Here is a 17,446-nt window from a genome sequence, read left to right as displayed (position 1 = left end):
AGAGCTGGGACCACACAGGACACTGATGTACACTCAGGAGCTCTGTATGGCACGGGACAAGCACTGCTTTAGGATACTCCCCACCAACCTACAGTCCCTCCTTCACAAGGGTGTGTTTCCACTTGGTGCACAGGCAAAGCACAACAGATATGACAGCCCTCAATTTCAGGTGCATGGAAACCACACAAGACTGCTAACGTGAAGAACAATGCCTTTGGCAGTTCAAGTCTGATCAAGTCTGAGCTGCTGCTCTGCCAATCTCACTGAAAATCATCTAACAAAAAAACTTAAACATGAATACATGACCTACCCCCTAGCTTGTCCAAAATCTCATCATCTTAAAAGAGGGAACAGAGAGTCACAAGATAAGAGGGACTTGTCAGGAACTAAGGTCTATGAGCAAAGCTCAGAAGACAACTGCATCATTCATGGACATTGGTGGGTCCATTTTGTTGGAGAAAAGGCAGTCCATGCAGCATAACATGTCCTTATTCAAATTAACTGTTTGTACTTCTGGAAAGAAAATTGTTCCATGTGTTCCCCCTCCACCAAGGGCAGCTTCATGGACATCACTAGGTGGGTTTGTAAAATGACTGCCTCTCTGGTTTCCTGGCTTATGGAAATTCTGTCTCTGAGACACCAAAAACCTCAGAGACGTGTGCAAAGAAAGCAGTAAGGCCTCACATTGGGAGAAATGTTAAAGAAAATCCCGCAAAAAAAGCAGCACAAAGGAGGACTGGGAAGCCTCAAACTGGAGGACAGAGCGAATCACACCCACCACAGCTGTATATGCCAGGACACAGCAAGAGAACAAAAGCTCCTCCTAAGCCCTGCTGCCCACCCTTCTCTCCACAGGGTTAGGCAGGAGCAGCAGCTGGGAATGGGAAACACCCCCAGAACCTGCTGCCCACCTCAGAGGGCACCAGCAGGGGGATTTGTGTCCCAGCAGAGCTCAGATTACCTGTCATCCTTGTTGATCTGATCACCAAAGCCCACGGTGTCCACGATGGTCAGCTTGAGGCGCACGTTGCTCTCCTGGAGCTCGTAACTGCGCGCTTTCAACCTGACGCCGGGCTCGTTGTGCGTGGCGGGCTCACTCTCGAACTTGGTGTTGAACAGCGTGTCCATCAGCGTCGACTTGCCAATGCCAGTTTCACCTGAGCACACAGAAGTGACACAAGTGTCAGGACAGGGCCTCCCTCGCCTCTTTCTCTGGCACGTTCCCCAGGTTAAGGAGTTATTCCACTTGGGCAGCAGCGGAATTAGGCTACATGCACATTGCTAAGCAAGATAATCCCTGCGGGAAGAGATGTCTTCAGAGACACTCCCCATCCTGACCACTGCCCCAGGACTGACCCAGGAACTTTCTTAATGGTAGCAAGTTGCCAATTCTCTCAACTCCACACCTGATTCCCTCATTTTGTTTCAGCCTTTTTCGGGCAGTTTTGTTGTCTCAAGAAGATCATCCAATACCCATAGTGCAACTTAAGACATTAAAAATCTGAGACAGAGAAATATATCCAGAGTTCTTAAGAAAAAGGCATACTGGTTAAATACCAACTTTTAAAACTATTACAGTTTCACTAATCCCCAGTGCAATTAGCAACATGGATGAAAGCATTAGCCTAAATCCCATTTTTCAGTCAAAACTGTTTGTTTAGCAATTACACTCTCAAGCAGCTATTGCTACCCATGCTGTGAGCAGGGGTGGCTGAGGCAACTCACACAGAGAGCCAAGTCCTAAACTGATGGTACAGACTGCCTGTGGCTGAAGCTGTGAATTTCAGGGAGCTCCGGATGTGAACTGCTGTGTTCTATGCCAGATAGGCTCTGCAGCATTTCACATCCCAATTAGAAGTCTCACATTACAACACTGAATTTAATTGTGTCCTCTCTCAAATCACAATTTTAAACAGTAATTTTTTTTCAAGGCTGAGATTTCTGTTCCTTGGCCAACTGCAGCAGTTTGTGTGGAACGTTAATATGGGGTGAAAATCGGTGGATGGTCACATTTCACAAGGAAAAAAAGGGGTGGATCAAATTGCTAATGGAGACATATTAAGTCACGCTAAGAAAGGCATATTTACTTCAAGAGAGAAAGGCAATTAATTTATGCCATTTTGATCAAAGAGCTGCCTGCTAATCAGGCAGTTCCCTGCTGGATTGAAATGGTTTCATGCTGCTATGAGAGTCACGTGAGGGCTGGGAGCTCGAGTGCGCACAAGTGCAACTACTCTCTTATCTCTGCCTTTCATACACAGAGAGCTACAGAGAGGAGTCAAGTTTGCTAGATTTCTTTTCAGGCAGCTCACAGAAATTCTCAATTTGCTGTAGAAAAATCACAGTCAGAGGGTTGTGGGGTTTTTCCAGCTAATTAATGTAACTAATTAGAAGGGACAATACTCCCCTCTTGGAGGCTTGAATGAACAATGAATGGAAAGATGATGTTTGCAGCCTGCACTGCCAAGCTAAGAGAAAAACCCAGCAGTTTTGTCTCTTTACAGAACCAGATTCTGGGTTCACTGACAAGCCAAAGCTGGCTTGGCTCACAGCTCCCTGGGGCTGAGCAATGGATTTCCAGCTGTGGAGCAGCCACAGAGTACCAAGACAGCAGCTACCTCCCCACAGCCAAGAGAAGATGCTGCTTCCTTGTATTTCACCCTCTGAACAATTTGGAAAAAGTAACTCAGGCTATTAAACCAACTTCCACATTAAATACAGCAGAGGACAGGTGACAAGCTTTGTTCTCCAGTACATCATTTGGAGACTAAAAATGGCATCGTTTCCAAGTGGAGAAACTAAGAATGTAAGGATACAGGCAAACCCTGGAAGGGAAGGAATGCAATTTGGTGAGAAACAGCCTCCACACCCAATCCAGAGAAAAGCAGATTTAAGTGAGTATCCTTTTAAAAATACATTTAGTTCCCAAGTTCAGTTTCCTTACAGGCAGCCTTTGGGGAAAGCAGAACCACTGGATGATCAGAGGGATAGAGTTTAACAGCTAGCACTTGCCATGCTCTGACTCAGGGGACAGGGCAGAGAAAGGGCAAAGAGGAACACTCCATTTCACCATGGAGCAGCTCTGGGAAGACAAGCACAGCCTGCAGGGGCTCAGCCCTGCCCTGGGCAGGGGGAAAAGGTGTGAGTGTGGGGCTGTGGCCCCTGAGGGCCCAGCAGGTGACCTACCCACACACAGGATGTTGAAGCAGAAGCCCTGTGATGTTGACTTGTTGACCAGCTGGTCTGGGAGGCTGTCAAAGCCCACGTGGCCGGACAGGGACAGGTTCCTGAGGTCATCGTTCTGTAAGAGCCAGGAGAAAAGCAGAAAAGCATTCAGCAGGGTTGCAACACCCCTGGCAGGGAACAGGTCCTGTCAGAACTGCATTAAGGACACAGAGGCTTTTGGGACACAGGATCTGTGTCTTGGGTGTCCCTCCCAAACACACTCTCCTTTTCCTTCTATCTATATCTGCTGTGGGGCTCAGGAACTAAAACATCCCCAAAACAAACACCACCACACTGGTCCTCCGTGCTTATCACCAATAAACCATGATTCTTTACCCTAAGATTATTTTGGCAGACACCTGGAAAAGAGAGTGGAACACAGAGCTGTGAGCTGACCAGTTCCTGTTCAGCTGGTGAAGCAGCTGAGGCTGCCTCCTTTGTGTCCACTGCACAGCTACACAGCAGAAACCAGCCAACCTTCCACTTCAAAACTTCCCCAGCAGCATGGGAAACTCCCCAAACTTCCCAGTGAGGCTGGCTCCCTCAAGAAGCACACTGAGAAGTGACACAGGTTGTGATATGGCCCTGCTTGCAGCTCCAAAAGCTATTCCTGACAGATACCTGCGTAGGCGAGCTGAGAGCCAAGGTGGGGCTTTGCTTGGCTCAGTGTGCCAAAGGCAAGGAGCAGCACTCACACGTGCTCTGTCCTCCCAGGACTACAAGGGAAATGCCAACATTCTTGGCCTTTCCCTGCAACCCTTCAGCATGGCCACAGCAGGACACAGCTCAGATAGCAACTGTGCCACCAGAGCCAGCTAAAACTCTTTCCAGCTTTTCCAGGCTTTGACAGGACAGGAATAAAATGAGCATGCTGCCATGCCTTGGTTTACAAATAACCTGATCTGACACGAGGTGAGGAAGCAGGGCACTGTTCCCAGTGTTTCCTGCGTGACCTACAGAGCCCCTGGTGATGCCTGTGCACATCCTCATCAGGAAAAGAAGCCAGGCCAGGCAGCCCAGAGGTGCCAGTCACCCCTTATGACCCGCTCTCCTCCTCGGGGCTTGAGCTGACAACATCCAACACCCCAAAGCTGGTCTGTGGAGGGCAAGGGAGCAGCACAAAGCTTGCAGAAGGGAGGTTTGACACAACCCCCAGTTTGTGTTTGGGTCCTTCCCACAGCAGCTGCATGGCAATCCACAGAGAGGCTTGGAAAAGCAACCTGGCCCAGTTACCTCCTTCCCTGGCAAGTCACGGTTATGCCAAGGTCCCCATTAAAACAAGCAAGCAAAAAAAAACCCACCAACTCGATAGACCTGGAGCAGTTCTGCTGTTATTTCACAACATTTTTCTCCTAAAGTTAGTTGTCCTTAATTTGGAACCTTTCTCCAAACCCAAGCCTTTCCAACGGAGTCACTCCCAAAGGCCACAGCCTCAGACTGCTGGTTTAAAGATGCTGGCAAGCTCCAGCTTCTTTCCACAAAGTGGGTTTTGGACCAGACATAGACAACACTTTGGTTGATAAGAATCAAAAGCAGAGGAGGACTTCCCACTCTCTGCAAAATTGCTGAGCAGCTCCACTTCCCTCCTCAGAACACAATGGACCAGGCACCAACTGCAGGGAGAAATTAGTTACATTTGGGTTGAGTGTCATGAAAATAAACTCAGACCTAAAGAAATACCAAAACTCCCTGAGTAAAGTGACATGTCCAAGTGAAAATGCCTCAGTCTGTGCCAGGAGTCTGGGTAAAGGGATCCTTTCTGCCATGCTAGCACACAGAGCCTGGCACCTGTGCAAGACACCTGAGCCTTCCCTCAGCATCCAAACCAGGCCTGTCCATAGCTAAATGCCAATTTACCAGCCTGCTCACCTCCATCCCTCTGTAAGCTGGGAGCTACTCACCAGCACCACACCACAGAAGCTTAAGGTGATTAAGAGATGCTATCTCCTTCTCTCAAGCTGGGTAAAGGATAACCACCCAGAAAGAGCATCACCTCATTCACCCCCAGCAGAGATTTCCCTGGAAAAGGTCTTGGGATTGATGTATTACATGAATGGGTTAAAGTAAGTATTTGTAACATTAGTATTTCTAAAAAAATTGGTGGGCTTGGGTTTATGATCAAGTGAAGGGAGTGCAGAGCAGATCCCAAAAGCAAAAAGTGCCCATGACTCACAGGCTTCACACAAACTGGTGGGTGTTGAACATCCCTCAGCACAGCACCAGTATCTCTTTCCCTGACATATTTTGGGAAAGTAAGTACTGCCTCATCATCAGTTGCTCAGCAGGAACAGGAGTTAGACTCATCTCTTGCATCTGTGTCAGTTATTTTTGCTGCAGACCTTCTCCGGTTTATTCCCCTCCCCTTGCTTTTTTTTTTCATCAAACATCAACAATGGAATAAACAAAAACTAACTCTGCACTTTGCAATGCCAAGTATTTTTCACAGGCTGTGCTGCACAACAGGAGACAGGAGTAGCCTGATATCTGCTCAAAACATCAAAAACACTGGTGAAAAGATCTGAGGCCTGAGGCACAGGCAGAGATGTAACACAAACCCCAGCATTCACCTCCCTCAGTGTTCCCAGGATGCAGCACATCTCCCTGAGCAAAGCAGACATAGAAAATAGCTGCAGTGCTGCACAAGGCCCACAGATACACATTCTGGAGGAGGCAGGAGAGCCAAAGAAACTAGATTTCTAGATATCTCCTCCACACACAAACAGAACCAGTTCTACAGCAGGCAGATGCCCTTGGAAACCTGACACATTTTTGGGGGAGCTGCAGGCTGCATCTCCCCAGAGAAAAGAGGTGCACGCACTGCACAACCACTTCCCACTGCAGCCAGGCCTCTGCTCCTGCTTTCACCCCTTCAAGGGGATATAGCTTCATCCACAAGGAAAGGAAGCCTCTGCTGGAGAGCAACAAGCCTGATTGCTCAGGGTATCAGCAGCAGAGCAGGCAAGTGATTCAAGCTTTCGGTCTGGCAGAGCAGAAGTGTTGTAACAACAAGGGGATGCTCAGTCAGAGGGCCCTGCTTCTCCAGCTGTGAACTGCCATGACAAGCTCCTGAGCACAGTCAGTGGGCTGGGTTTGATCCCAGCTCAGTCACCCCTCTGGGAACTGGGCACCTCAGGCTGAAGAGCAGTCAAAGGCTGACAGGGCTCCGGCTCCCCCCCCAGAGCCCTGTGTGCACCTCTCGGGAGTTTGCCGGTTATTGCAGCCCTGAGACATGAGCAAAGTCTCTGTTTCGTCCCACACATCCAAAGAATGAACTGCAGTTCTTCAGTTTTTGGTCTCAGAGTTGTTTATTATATCTTATCTATAAAAGTTTTCTCCTGTTTAGCTGAGGCCCGCTCAGCAGGACAGCCAGCAGCACTCTGACCGCCCTCAGGGCAGTACTGTCTCTTTAGACTATGAACTCCATGTAACATGTTTACAATCACTTTCCAATAGCTATCACCTATGTTAGACAGCGAATTCCTATTCTAAACCAACCCCAAAGTGCCAACATCACGGCAGAAGGTGGAGGTAGAGAAGGAGAAGAAGAAAGGCTGGACACACCCAAGTGCCTCCATCTTGTCACCAAAAACTCCCATTCCAAAAAATGCCAAAATCCACCCTTTCACCCAGTGATAATTTTATTACACTACTTAAACTTCTGCAGCTTCCAGGTTCTCATACAAAGCTGGTAATTTGCTCCACGGGTCATAATCAAACCCACAGGTGTTCTGCTCCCTTGCTCCCCGCTTCAGGATCCATGGACAAGATGAGCATGGGTGAAACTGCAGCTCCACAGACTCCTGCAGAGACCAGCCAGCTTGCACCAGATGTGCTGCTAGACTTGGGTGTCTGGATGTTCTCACACGTTGGAGAGCTTAAGACATCCCAAAAGCGGCCTGTGTTTTTAAACTCTTCCTCAAGGCAGTCACGTCTCCTGTACTGAATCCTGCCTTACAGGGCACTGTTTCCCTCCCTCTTCCCATACCATCCATGAGCAGGATGGGATTCTGAACAGCCAGAGCTATGTGCTAACCCCTACAAAAACCGGGGAATGACATGAACAAATAAATGCTTGTTTCTTGGGAAAAGATGCTGATCACTTGACTGCTCTTTGCAGAAAGCCCTACAAGGCATCCCACAGTCGATATTTCTTGGATCAACAACTATCTTCGAGCTGCTGTTATCACAGCTGCTGCTTTTAACTGCAGCAGGGGAAGGGAAGGGGTAAGTTGAGCAGAGACAGGCCCCCAGAGGCACAGCAAATACTACCTACCATTACTTTATATAAAAAGATTGATTGTCAGGCACTCACATCCCACTGCTCTTCATTTTAAGGGGGTAAAAAAGCCCTGCAAAAGACAAGAATGGGTTTGCAGTCTCAGAACCCTCTCAAGGCTCTTTTAGATATCTTTTTCTTAACACATAACTCCTGGTGGCAATGGTTTCACAAGTCAGGCAATGCTGTAATGGATGGCCTGTGGCAAACAGTGGGTTTGGCTGGACAGGAATCAGTGAAGCCCTATAAAACAATTCAGCTGATAAGGCACGTGCAAGGCGAGTCAGCTCATTCCTCCCAAGCCACCACAGCTTGGCAGGGCCAGCAGGAATGAAGATTTTCCTCCTCCCTGGAGTCAGGAACAGCACATCTGTGTGTGGACAGGGAGCTGGAGGTAAAGGTGGGCCCCATGTCACTCCTCCAGAAGCAGCACAAAGCAGAGCTGAGTCCTTACGCTTCCAAAAGTGTCTGGCAGTGGATTGGAAACAAAGCAAAGTTGCTCCTCTCCCAGGCAGGAAAGAAGCCCCACTCCCAAAAGGCCAAGGGGAGAGTTCCACAAGGACATTTATTGTCCCAGGCTGCTCCCCTTGCCTCAGGACTCAACCATGATGGTGGCTATTCCCCAGTCCAAGCAAGCTCCTGGCTGAGCCCCTTTTGCTTTAAGGCTGCTGGCAAAACATTCCCCTTGGGCCCCTCCCGGCCCACTGCTGCTGGCGGCTGGGGGTCAGCTTCACACGGCCTCCCAAGAGTTAAAGAAAACAAAAACCAGCCTCAAATTCAAGAGGGGAACAAGGCTGGTATGCAAAATATTGAGCTCAACACCAAATATGAAGCAAGTGTTTAGTTATTTGAGGCCACACGACTTAGGAGGCACCTTTAAGAAATTCTAAAAGCTTTTATTGTTGTCAGCAGCTCAGACCAGCAACATTTTTGACTCATTACTAGGTCAAATCATCTTAGATGCTGCATCCAAAGCCAGGGACCTCAGGGATAGTTTAGTCTGCTCAGATAAAAAAGCAGCTCAGGCAAGAGCATGAGCACAGAAGCAAGGAGCAGTCAGGAGGAGAAATACCTATCCCCCTCCCAGAGTTAAATCCAAGAGCTCATCTCCCTGCCAGGAGGGTACCAAGTACTCCCAGTGCCTAAGCCAGAGCCAAGCTCCCTGTTCCTCCCAACAGCACCCATAACTCCACTCCCCTTCCTTACACAGAGTTAAGGGATGGCCAAACCCTTAACTGCTGGACAAATGGATTTATGAATAGCACGGGGAGAACATGGGAAGCAAGAACAACTCCCTTCCCCTCCTAGGCGTGCAGGGATGCCAGAAGAAAAGGGCTGATAGCAATCAATCAGTTAATCAGTTCAGAAAGAGAGGAAGGACTTATTGGCTGTTGTTTCAGGGTAAGATAACCATCAGTGTCACCAGCAGAGGAGGGGGAGTTCCTGGCTCCATGCTGCTGCTGGCTGGCTGGCTGCAGGCTCGGGCAAATGTCTGCACAAGTTACTCAAGTCCGGGAGGTTCTTGGTTGTTTTTCTTCCCCCTTGCTTTCTTTTTTCCCCCCCTTTTCTCTCAACGGGGAGAGCAGACCCCTGTGGAAGGCATGCTCTCATTCTGTACATTAATGTGTCAGTTAAGCCATGAAGATCTGTGCCTCCCTGCCTGCCACCAAGCCACCAGTGACTCACTGCTGCAGCTATTGTCCCTGAGGGATGGACTGCAGGAAAGCATCTTGATCTTCCTGGATAAAAGCTGGCACCAGCTGCAGCTGCACAGGGACACACAGCTCCCCACCAGGTCCCTGGCCCAGCCCTCCAGCAACATCAACCACAAGAGCAAGGAGCCAGGTCTCTGCTCCCAGGAACAGGGAATGCTGTCAGCAGAGCTATGCCACACTTGGCTCCCTTGCTCATTAAACTGGGAGGTCACAGGGAATACAAAAAGGCTCTCCCTGATTTTGCCTTTAATCCCCAAGAATCGGGGTGGCAGAAAAGGTCATTTTGTGGAAGGAAGGCTGGAAGCAACTTGACCAACAGAGCACTGGGCAGCAGCAGATGGGGAAGAGCAGGTGTGGGACTCATGCTGCCCCCCTTGCAGAAAATAATGCTCTACAGATAAAATCTCATGGAACTGCAGAACCTCCGGCCAGAGGAGGCTGCCACTGAGACCAAGTAAGGAGTTCCCCTGAGCAGATGCCCCCAGAGGCTCTGATGATGCTGGACACACTTCCACAGGCAGTAACACACGGGAGCAACGCTCTGTGCAGGGCTGGCCCCCTGAACGAGGGGCAGGATGGCAGAGGGGACAACGAGCAGGCACCACAAGGCGGTCCCTGCTTAGGTGCAGCCCACACACACAGAGCCAGCGTGCCCCAGCCCGAGCAGCTCCGAGCTCGCCCAGCACGGATGCCACAAGGGGTGGGAAGCACAGCGCCCACCTCCCGAACGCGCAGCACCAAATGTCCTGGTTTGCAGCGCTCACAGCTGCCAGAGCCACCCCTGTCACACGGCAAGGACACGCTTCCCGCGGCCCAGCCAGCCCCGCGCCTCCGGGCACGCCGGCGGGGAAGAGAGCGGAGCTGCTTACATTGGCAAGCGGCTGGAACTCGGCAGGAGCACGGAGGGAAAAGGATACAGTTGCATTCTTCTGGAAAGCGGGAAGTCAGCAAAATCTGACCACTCAGGAGGGGCAGCAGAGAGTGGGAACGAGCATTTGTCTTCAGGCAAAATGTTTGGCTAAAGGTCAGCACAAGCTCAGAGCACTCACAATTCCATGTATGCCAAGGACTGACATAAAAGACATTTTCCTCCATAGATTTCCAAAAACCACGGACCTTTCTATTTGGAGGCAAAGTGACTAATGCTTCTAACAGCCCCTGATGTCACAAACTGCTAACCAGCAAAAGAAAAAAAAAAAAAGGCTGGACTTTGGGGATGATAAGGACCATATGTGCATTCCAGCAAGGCTTGTAAACTCGCTGAAGGGAAAAAAAAAGAAAAAAGGAGAGAGGAAGGAAGGGGAAAAAAAAAAAAAAGACAATGTGACAAACAAGAATGAAGACCATCCAAAGGCAGAGCCCAATGAGAACCAGATGCTCTGTGCTTCTCTGGCCAATCTCTCTCCTGACAGGAGCACGACGTGCAACATTCCCTCTCTGCCCGCCTGTGCAGGGCCGAGGGAATCAAAAGGGAGCTGCTGCTCCTGCCAGCCGCCCGTGCCGACCCACTGCTCTCCTCCCGCTTCAATGGCGGTGCCCCTGCCCTCGGGCTGCTGCAGTGCCACACACAGGGAAGGGCAAAGCTCCCCCTGGAGCATCCCCACCGCTCCCTCAGGCAGGCACAGCGCAGGGAGCTGCAGGCTCCTTCCCGTGAGCCCTGAAACGCTGCACAGTGACACGACACACGAGTCAGGCTGTGACTCCAGGCCAGCTGACACCAGCCAGGACCAGAAAAGGACCAGTTTTTGCTAGACTTGAGAACTTGCCACCTTAAGAGTTAAAAACAACTCCCATCAGAAGGACAGAAGCCAGCTGGGAGACAGCAGGAAGGCACATTGCTGTATGGCCATTAGAAACACTGCTCTCTCCCATTTCTTTGCCCTTTTCCAGCCCTTCTGGCTGCACAGTGCCACACCACCACAGACACAGTCCAGCAAGGCAGGAGAGAGAGAAAATCCAACAGTCATTTCATTCTGTATTTCACTGTCATGCTCTTAAAATAGCCTTGAAACAGCTGCACCACAGGCCATTAAGTCATTGGATCTATACTTTGCTCAAAGCTGGAGGCACAGACCAACATGGAACCTGCCACAGAGGGAAGGGTGACACATGAACTCAGCAAGATTCCAGTTACACCCACAGAGAGGAGGGAGCTCTCTGGGACACTGTCCCCAGGCACAAAAAGGCAGAATTAAGACAAACCTGGCAACAGAGCATGCGACCCCATTGCCAGGTTTTCCTCCAACCTTCCACCAACTCCAGTCCAGTTAGGGTTGTGAGCACAACCAGAGCAGAGGAAGGATTTTGAGAAAGGAAAGCAGCCCAAAGGGCTTGCTTACAAAGTGTAACAAGGCAGCACTGTTCCAATACCTGACTCACATTAAGGGCCCCTGGGACACAAAAAGCAGCAGCTTTCCTCGAGGTGGCAAAGGCACAGCCCAGCAGGGCTGCCTCACAGTTCCTTAACCCCACATGCTCCTTCCTGAAAAGCTGCAGCCACATATCAAGGCCACGTTTTGTCAGCTCCCATTCAACAAGCTGCAGGACTGGAAGGTGCCCCAGCTCATGCTCGGGATAATGAATGATCCCTGGGACTCAGGAGCAGGATCCATGTTAACACTGTGCCCTACTGGCCTGCTCAGGGGCAGGTGGGGGACACTGTGGCTGCCTGGCACATGGACACAGCTCCCAGGCAGGGCACCAGAGCTGTGCCTATCAATGCACACAGCTTCAGACCATTTATTTACCACTTCTCTTCATCCTGGACTAAAGAGCTCAGGATCTATCACAGTAGCTGTCCCCACACTTAAATCCTGAGCTAACACCGATGTACATACACATAAGGCTTATCCCATGCCCAGGTACCACAGCAGCAAGTATAAACCAGTCCTAACATCAAACTAATCATCACCCAGTTCCTTGACAAATCCCTACCAAGGCTTGCAGAGCCCAAAATAGTGCTAAATACACACAGGAGTTCCCCAGGGAAACTTTACTGGTCCAGCATTACCAAGGAAGTGTCAATCCAGCACCAACTGGATTGAAAAGAGTTAGCTCAGACCACCTCTTCTTAAATTCACATGCAACACGTATGTGCATATATTGCACTAAGGTTGTTAAGTAAAAGACCAGAGAAAACATCTTGTGTTTAGCCAAGCCCAGTGTTATCATTCTCACTCGAGTGTGATACTGACCAAGTAACCAGAAAACAACAAAGCAAAAGAACCAGCTTTGAGTGAATTCATGGCACAGCCTAATATGCTGAGTGTTGAGTCACAGCCCCCACATCTGCTTTGAAAAGGGAAACAGAACACACCGAGTCCCTCATGGCACACAGAGCTCTTCCAAGGCGCCACAGAAATCCTTCAACGTGAGTAAGAAAAGGTCAGCAATCAATAAATATTGAAAATCACAAATACTGTTTGCCTTAGCACACAGTTTTTCATCTTCAGCAAGAAGGAAAGGGGAATTAAGTTAGATTGAATCTGCATGTGGAGGAAAAGGTGAAGGTTTACTCTATTTGGCCCACAGTTTTGGAATACTAGTCCATAGACTTGGAGCTCTCAACTACCTCAAAGCAATAAAGTTCCCCACTTGCCTTCAGCAAGTCCTGGTTTTCCTGCCCTAAACAGGGAAAGCCAACACTAAAATTTTTATGAATAGGAGCAATTCTATATTTCAACTGAATTACTTCCTTCCCTCCACTGCACTAACTCCAAATTTTTGTGGTTACCTTGAAAGACCATGTTTTGTCTTTCCAAAAAACCTCCTTGGCTAGAGCTTCTCCGGAGAAAAGGCCATCTGATCTAGGCCTGCAGCACAGCCACAACACTGGGATTGTTAGGAGATGGGACCAGAAGGTCACCCTACATCAGGTTTTTTATCCTCCCTGTGTTTTGCTGCACTGATAACTGCTACAGAAGCTTCACATTTCTGGAGTTGATAGACACTGCAGGACAAAACAGATTTCCCACATGCCGCCCACAGCCAGGAATGTTCCCACAGCCCTCTCCATATCCATCACTTGCTAAGGGGCAGGACCACAAAGAGGTGTCATGGCCACTACAATCCTGGTGATGCTCCAAGCCACACAGAGTCCCCGGACAGGACACCAGCAATTGCCCAACATACACTCCAAAGTGTCTGAACTCCATAAATGCATAGCTAAACAAACATTCACAGCACTAGAAGAAAGGATTAACTCTCTACGCACAAGGAATCCAAGGATTAGCTTGACAGCTCCAGTTTTTGAGCTGGAGCAGAGATAAACGTTTCATTCCAGAGATTTAAATCAAGTCCCAGAAGTATCAGGAGTCCCACGCTGCCCCACGCCTATGTTCTGGAGTTTATCTTGCTCCTGCCCACCCCCAAGAGCTAAAGCTTTCCTTGCATTCCAGCTGCTGGTGACAAAGTAACCCAGTGTGAAGGACGTGGCAGAACAAGTCCCCAGCACAGGCCACCAAGGTCTCTGTGTGACGCAGCACAGCCCAACTCCTTCCAGCAGCTGACCATCGATGTCCCTTCCAGAACACATCCCCAGCCTCCCCGGCAAACACCAGCAAGGAAATCCAAAGTCCATGGCAGCCTCCAAAGGCAGCTCAGGCAGCACCATCACGCTACAAGAAAAGGATTTTTCCACAGCAGATGAGCCTGGGAATTCCACAGAGTGGGGAAGAATCTTCCCCTCAATCACAAGCAATACCACCCAACACCAGGCTTATGTGACAAGGTTCTTTTGCAGGGTCCTCTTTTCCAAACACATCTATAACTGGGACAGCAATTCCTGGGGAAGAAAATAAAAAATGTCATTGGTGCAGGCAGGATTTTACTGTAAAGGCAGCGAGGCCACAGCTGGGTGGATGCAGCAGCTTCCTGAGCTGTGTGAGCACAGCTTCCACCCCAGGGCTGGATGCTGGCAAGGGCAGTGTGCACAGTGCTGGCAAACAGCAGTGTCACCGCATCAGGCGTTTCAAACAGGTTTAGAGCAGATTTATTAGTGTAATCCTAATAATGCAAATAAAGACAGATGCAAAACTGGCATAAGCTGCTGCATATGGAAAAACCTCCCCACATGCCCCTTCACCTATGGCTGTTACTAAAGCACAAGCCTGTACAGCCACCCTTCTCCTCCTTCCTCCCTCACTGCAAGGGCTTTGGGGGCTCCAGTGACACCCCCAAGTCCCCTCATGTCAGCAGGTTCAGATGCTTCCAGCCCCTGAACCTTCAGCCAACTGGTAGTTTCCATAAGCTTAGCTTTTGTTGGTGAACAATTTTCCTTTCTGCCCTAGAAAAAGGGACACACATAGCCCAAACCAAAAAAAAAAAAAAAACCAACAAAAAACCCCAACAATGAGAACAGTGTCTAAATGTACAGCACAAGGAAATAAAGAGAAAAATATTTTCCTTTTGGCTGTTGCTAAGTTTTATTAACCCTACCTATTGTTTGAACATCTACACGTAGAAAACAACAATTCCTAAAGGAAAGTACTCACCATCTTTCCACACACAAACCTATGTTAGTGGCTACGTTCCAGATGCTAATTAAACAAACTTCTAACAATAAAATCCTCTTTGGACTTACACACAATTCCAAGGACTTGATCCAAAACCTACTATCAACTCTGTGTTTGGTGCATTCCACCCACATCAGTACCAGAGGCAGACTTGCCCTAGCTGCTACTCCTTCCCAAGTTCTTCATCCCAACACAGTGTCTGGCAGAGCTGTATGCTCAGAGAGCTCCTGGTATGTGTCAAATCTGCAGAACATTTGAGGATTATGCTGCATTTCAACCTATCCACTGGAACAATGGGCATTTGTAACAAGAGAGGCAGCAAGCAGTCCTTTACACACACAGCAGAAGGAGAACTTGGCTAGGATGTGTGAGAGAAGATGGTTTCGTGGCTGGCAAAGGAGTAAGCTCCACAAGGGGACCAAGTTATCCAGCAGGCAGGCAGCTGCTTAGAGGCAAGCACTGCTCTATCGTGGGACTGGGTCTAGAGGCATAAAACGCAAAGGAATTCCATATAACCCAGATCAAGCACAGCAAATCTCCTTGGAGCCATCTGGAATTATTTAAAATCCACCAAGATCCTCACAGGTAAGCGGTGCACATCAACTTGTGCAGAGTGAAGGTTTGCCAAGGCATAGCTATCTTTTAAGGCTCCCCTCAGCTGTGAGGATACACTCTGATATTAAAGCCAGAACTCAGATACGTTTTCAGCCCTGCCACAGAATGGATGGATGAGCAGAGAGCAAATAAACCACAACTGGTGGGAGGCAGGCACGGATCCTGCCCTGTGCACTGTCCAAGGCTTCCCATCCGCATTCCAAGGCTCCCAAACACCTTTGTGAGCCGGACCTTTGGCTTCGGGTACCTCAGTCATCCTTGGGCCGTCCCAGTGTCGCGACAGTTTAATTAAAAGCAGGAGTCTGCAAAGCTGGAAAGAGGCCTGCAGTGCTGCTGGGCTCACATCCGCCTCTGGAGCCTGGTGCCAAGGGAAGGCACCCAACACCAGCTCCCAAGCCAGGGGACAGGTCTGGAGTGGGACCCAGCTGCCCTGGAGCTGCAAGATCAAGTAACCTTGCACCTGCCCAGACAGCCCAATTACCTGGAATGAGGAAATTGTCCTCCCAAACAAAGATGCTGCTAAGGCTGCTTGGGAAAAGCCTGCAGCCAAAACCATCTCCCTGTGCTGCTCCCCACTTGTCATTTGGTGCATGCAGCAGACTCAGACTTAATGCACTTCTGGTACTTTGGAGCGTCCTGCTGAGAGCCCAGCTCTGCACAGGGGCCAGGCTTTAGGAGCTAAGTGGGACACTTCCAAACATCACCCTGCACTAATCCAATGTTATTTTTCCCACAGCAGCCCGCCGCTCACAAGACCGTTGGCAGAGGTTTGCAAACCACTGGCACTCACCCACATTCTCTGGAATCGTGTCCTTCCAAATTCATAAATTATTCCGTATGCAAGCTGCTGCAACGTCCATTAGCTGTGGGAGCTGCTAGAAGGTTCAACTGGAGCCAGCACCCACCCCCACAGATTAATTAATGCTGGCCTCCACATTCTGCTTCGACTGTCCACCCCAGTCATGTTTGCACCGCGAAGGGAAAGCAGAAGCCGTTGGGTTCAGACTTAATTTTAATTTCTGCCCTCCTGTCAAGGCTTCTGCTTTAGCAACCCATGCCACTGCTTGTAACAGAGCAGTGTTAAATGAACCCCATACTTGCAGTGTTCTTCTCCCTTACACCCCAAAAGCCAACAGACAAAATTCCCTGGAGTACTATGCTTCTAGAGAGTCCAGTTGCTCGGATTTCTCCAGAACAGCCAAGCTAAACATAACCCAAGCTCTTGCAACCTTATGAGTGCAGATGATACATATTGCACTGCTCTTGGTCAAAATTCATAGCTCAAGGACAGCTTCTGGAAAAGAACATTTTGCAAGGCTGTTTCTCTGAATAACAGCAATAAGCAAGAGGATTTGCCATTAGCTCGCACCTCCCACAGTTACTTTATGCTGTCACTTTTTGTGCTCGCGGTACTCAGATTTCTCATCCCTTTTTCCTCCTCAACTCCTCTCTTTCCCTGGAAGCACCAGGACAGGCAGTGAGGTATCCCTCCACCAGCAAAGCCCTTGGCTGTTGGGCCTGGCCAAGCCCTGTGCCAGCACACAGCAGCTGAGAAGGGCTGTGACAGATGAGCAGGCTCCGCTGTGCTGGCCTCAGCTCCTGCAGCAGCCCAGCTCTAAAGACCTGACAGAGCAGGTAAATCCTGCTGCACATTCATGGAGCCAAACCTAAGGATTCAGGAAGACAAACACACCCCAAGGCAAATGACGGCTGCTCCAAGCAAGCACTTCCAGCAGAGGTCTAGGGAAGATTAGTTCACATGAAGGAGCTCCTTGCTCTGACATGCTCTGTAACTCCAAGTGCTGCAGACCCATCTAATCCAAAACTGGGGCACAATTCCCATGTGCAGTGCACGTTTCTGCCCTGGGCTCCAGCAAGTTAATGAGATACCAAAGCGAGGGATCTGCTGCTGCACATCCTTTATTAAGATTGCAGCCTCCACCTCCACGTTGCTCAAAGCAGGAGGTGATGCACGAAGCCACAAGCAGCCCTGCCTGGGTTGCTCATACCCCAGAGCAGATGGGGTCTGACAGATAATTACCTGCTGAGGAACTCGGGAAGCCTTCAAAGAGGAAGGCTAATGCCTGGCTCTTCCTCCCACA

General features: G+C 49.5%; 1 protein-coding gene across 3 annotated transcripts in view; it reads right to left on the bottom strand.

Annotated features, from left to right (window-relative positions):
* Positions 1-17,446, bottom strand: part of SEPTIN11 (septin 11) — a 46,194-nt gene that overhangs the window by 20,553 nt on the left and 8,195 nt on the right. For all 3 annotated transcript variants that reach the window (XR_009114468.1, XM_058024536.1, XM_058024535.1), the window contains exons 2-3: positions 3,187-3,301; positions 962-1,157 (exon numbers count right to left, since the gene is read on the bottom strand). Coding sequence is in view for 2 of the 3 variants with exons in the window: in XM_058024536.1 (XP_057880519.1) it covers positions 962-1,157; positions 3,187-3,301 (311 nt within the window). In the remaining variant the exon portion in view is untranslated. The remainder of the gene's footprint in view (positions 1-961; positions 1,158-3,186; positions 3,302-17,446) is intronic.

Source organism: Melospiza georgiana, chromosome 5 (genome assembly GCF_028018845.1).
Source record: "Melospiza georgiana isolate bMelGeo1 chromosome 5, bMelGeo1.pri, whole genome shotgun sequence".
Lineage (NCBI taxonomy): Eukaryota > Metazoa > Chordata > Aves > Passeriformes > Passerellidae > Melospiza > Melospiza georgiana.
Note: the sequence above shows the minus strand (reverse complement) of the source record. Positions and strands in the feature narration are given on the sequence as shown.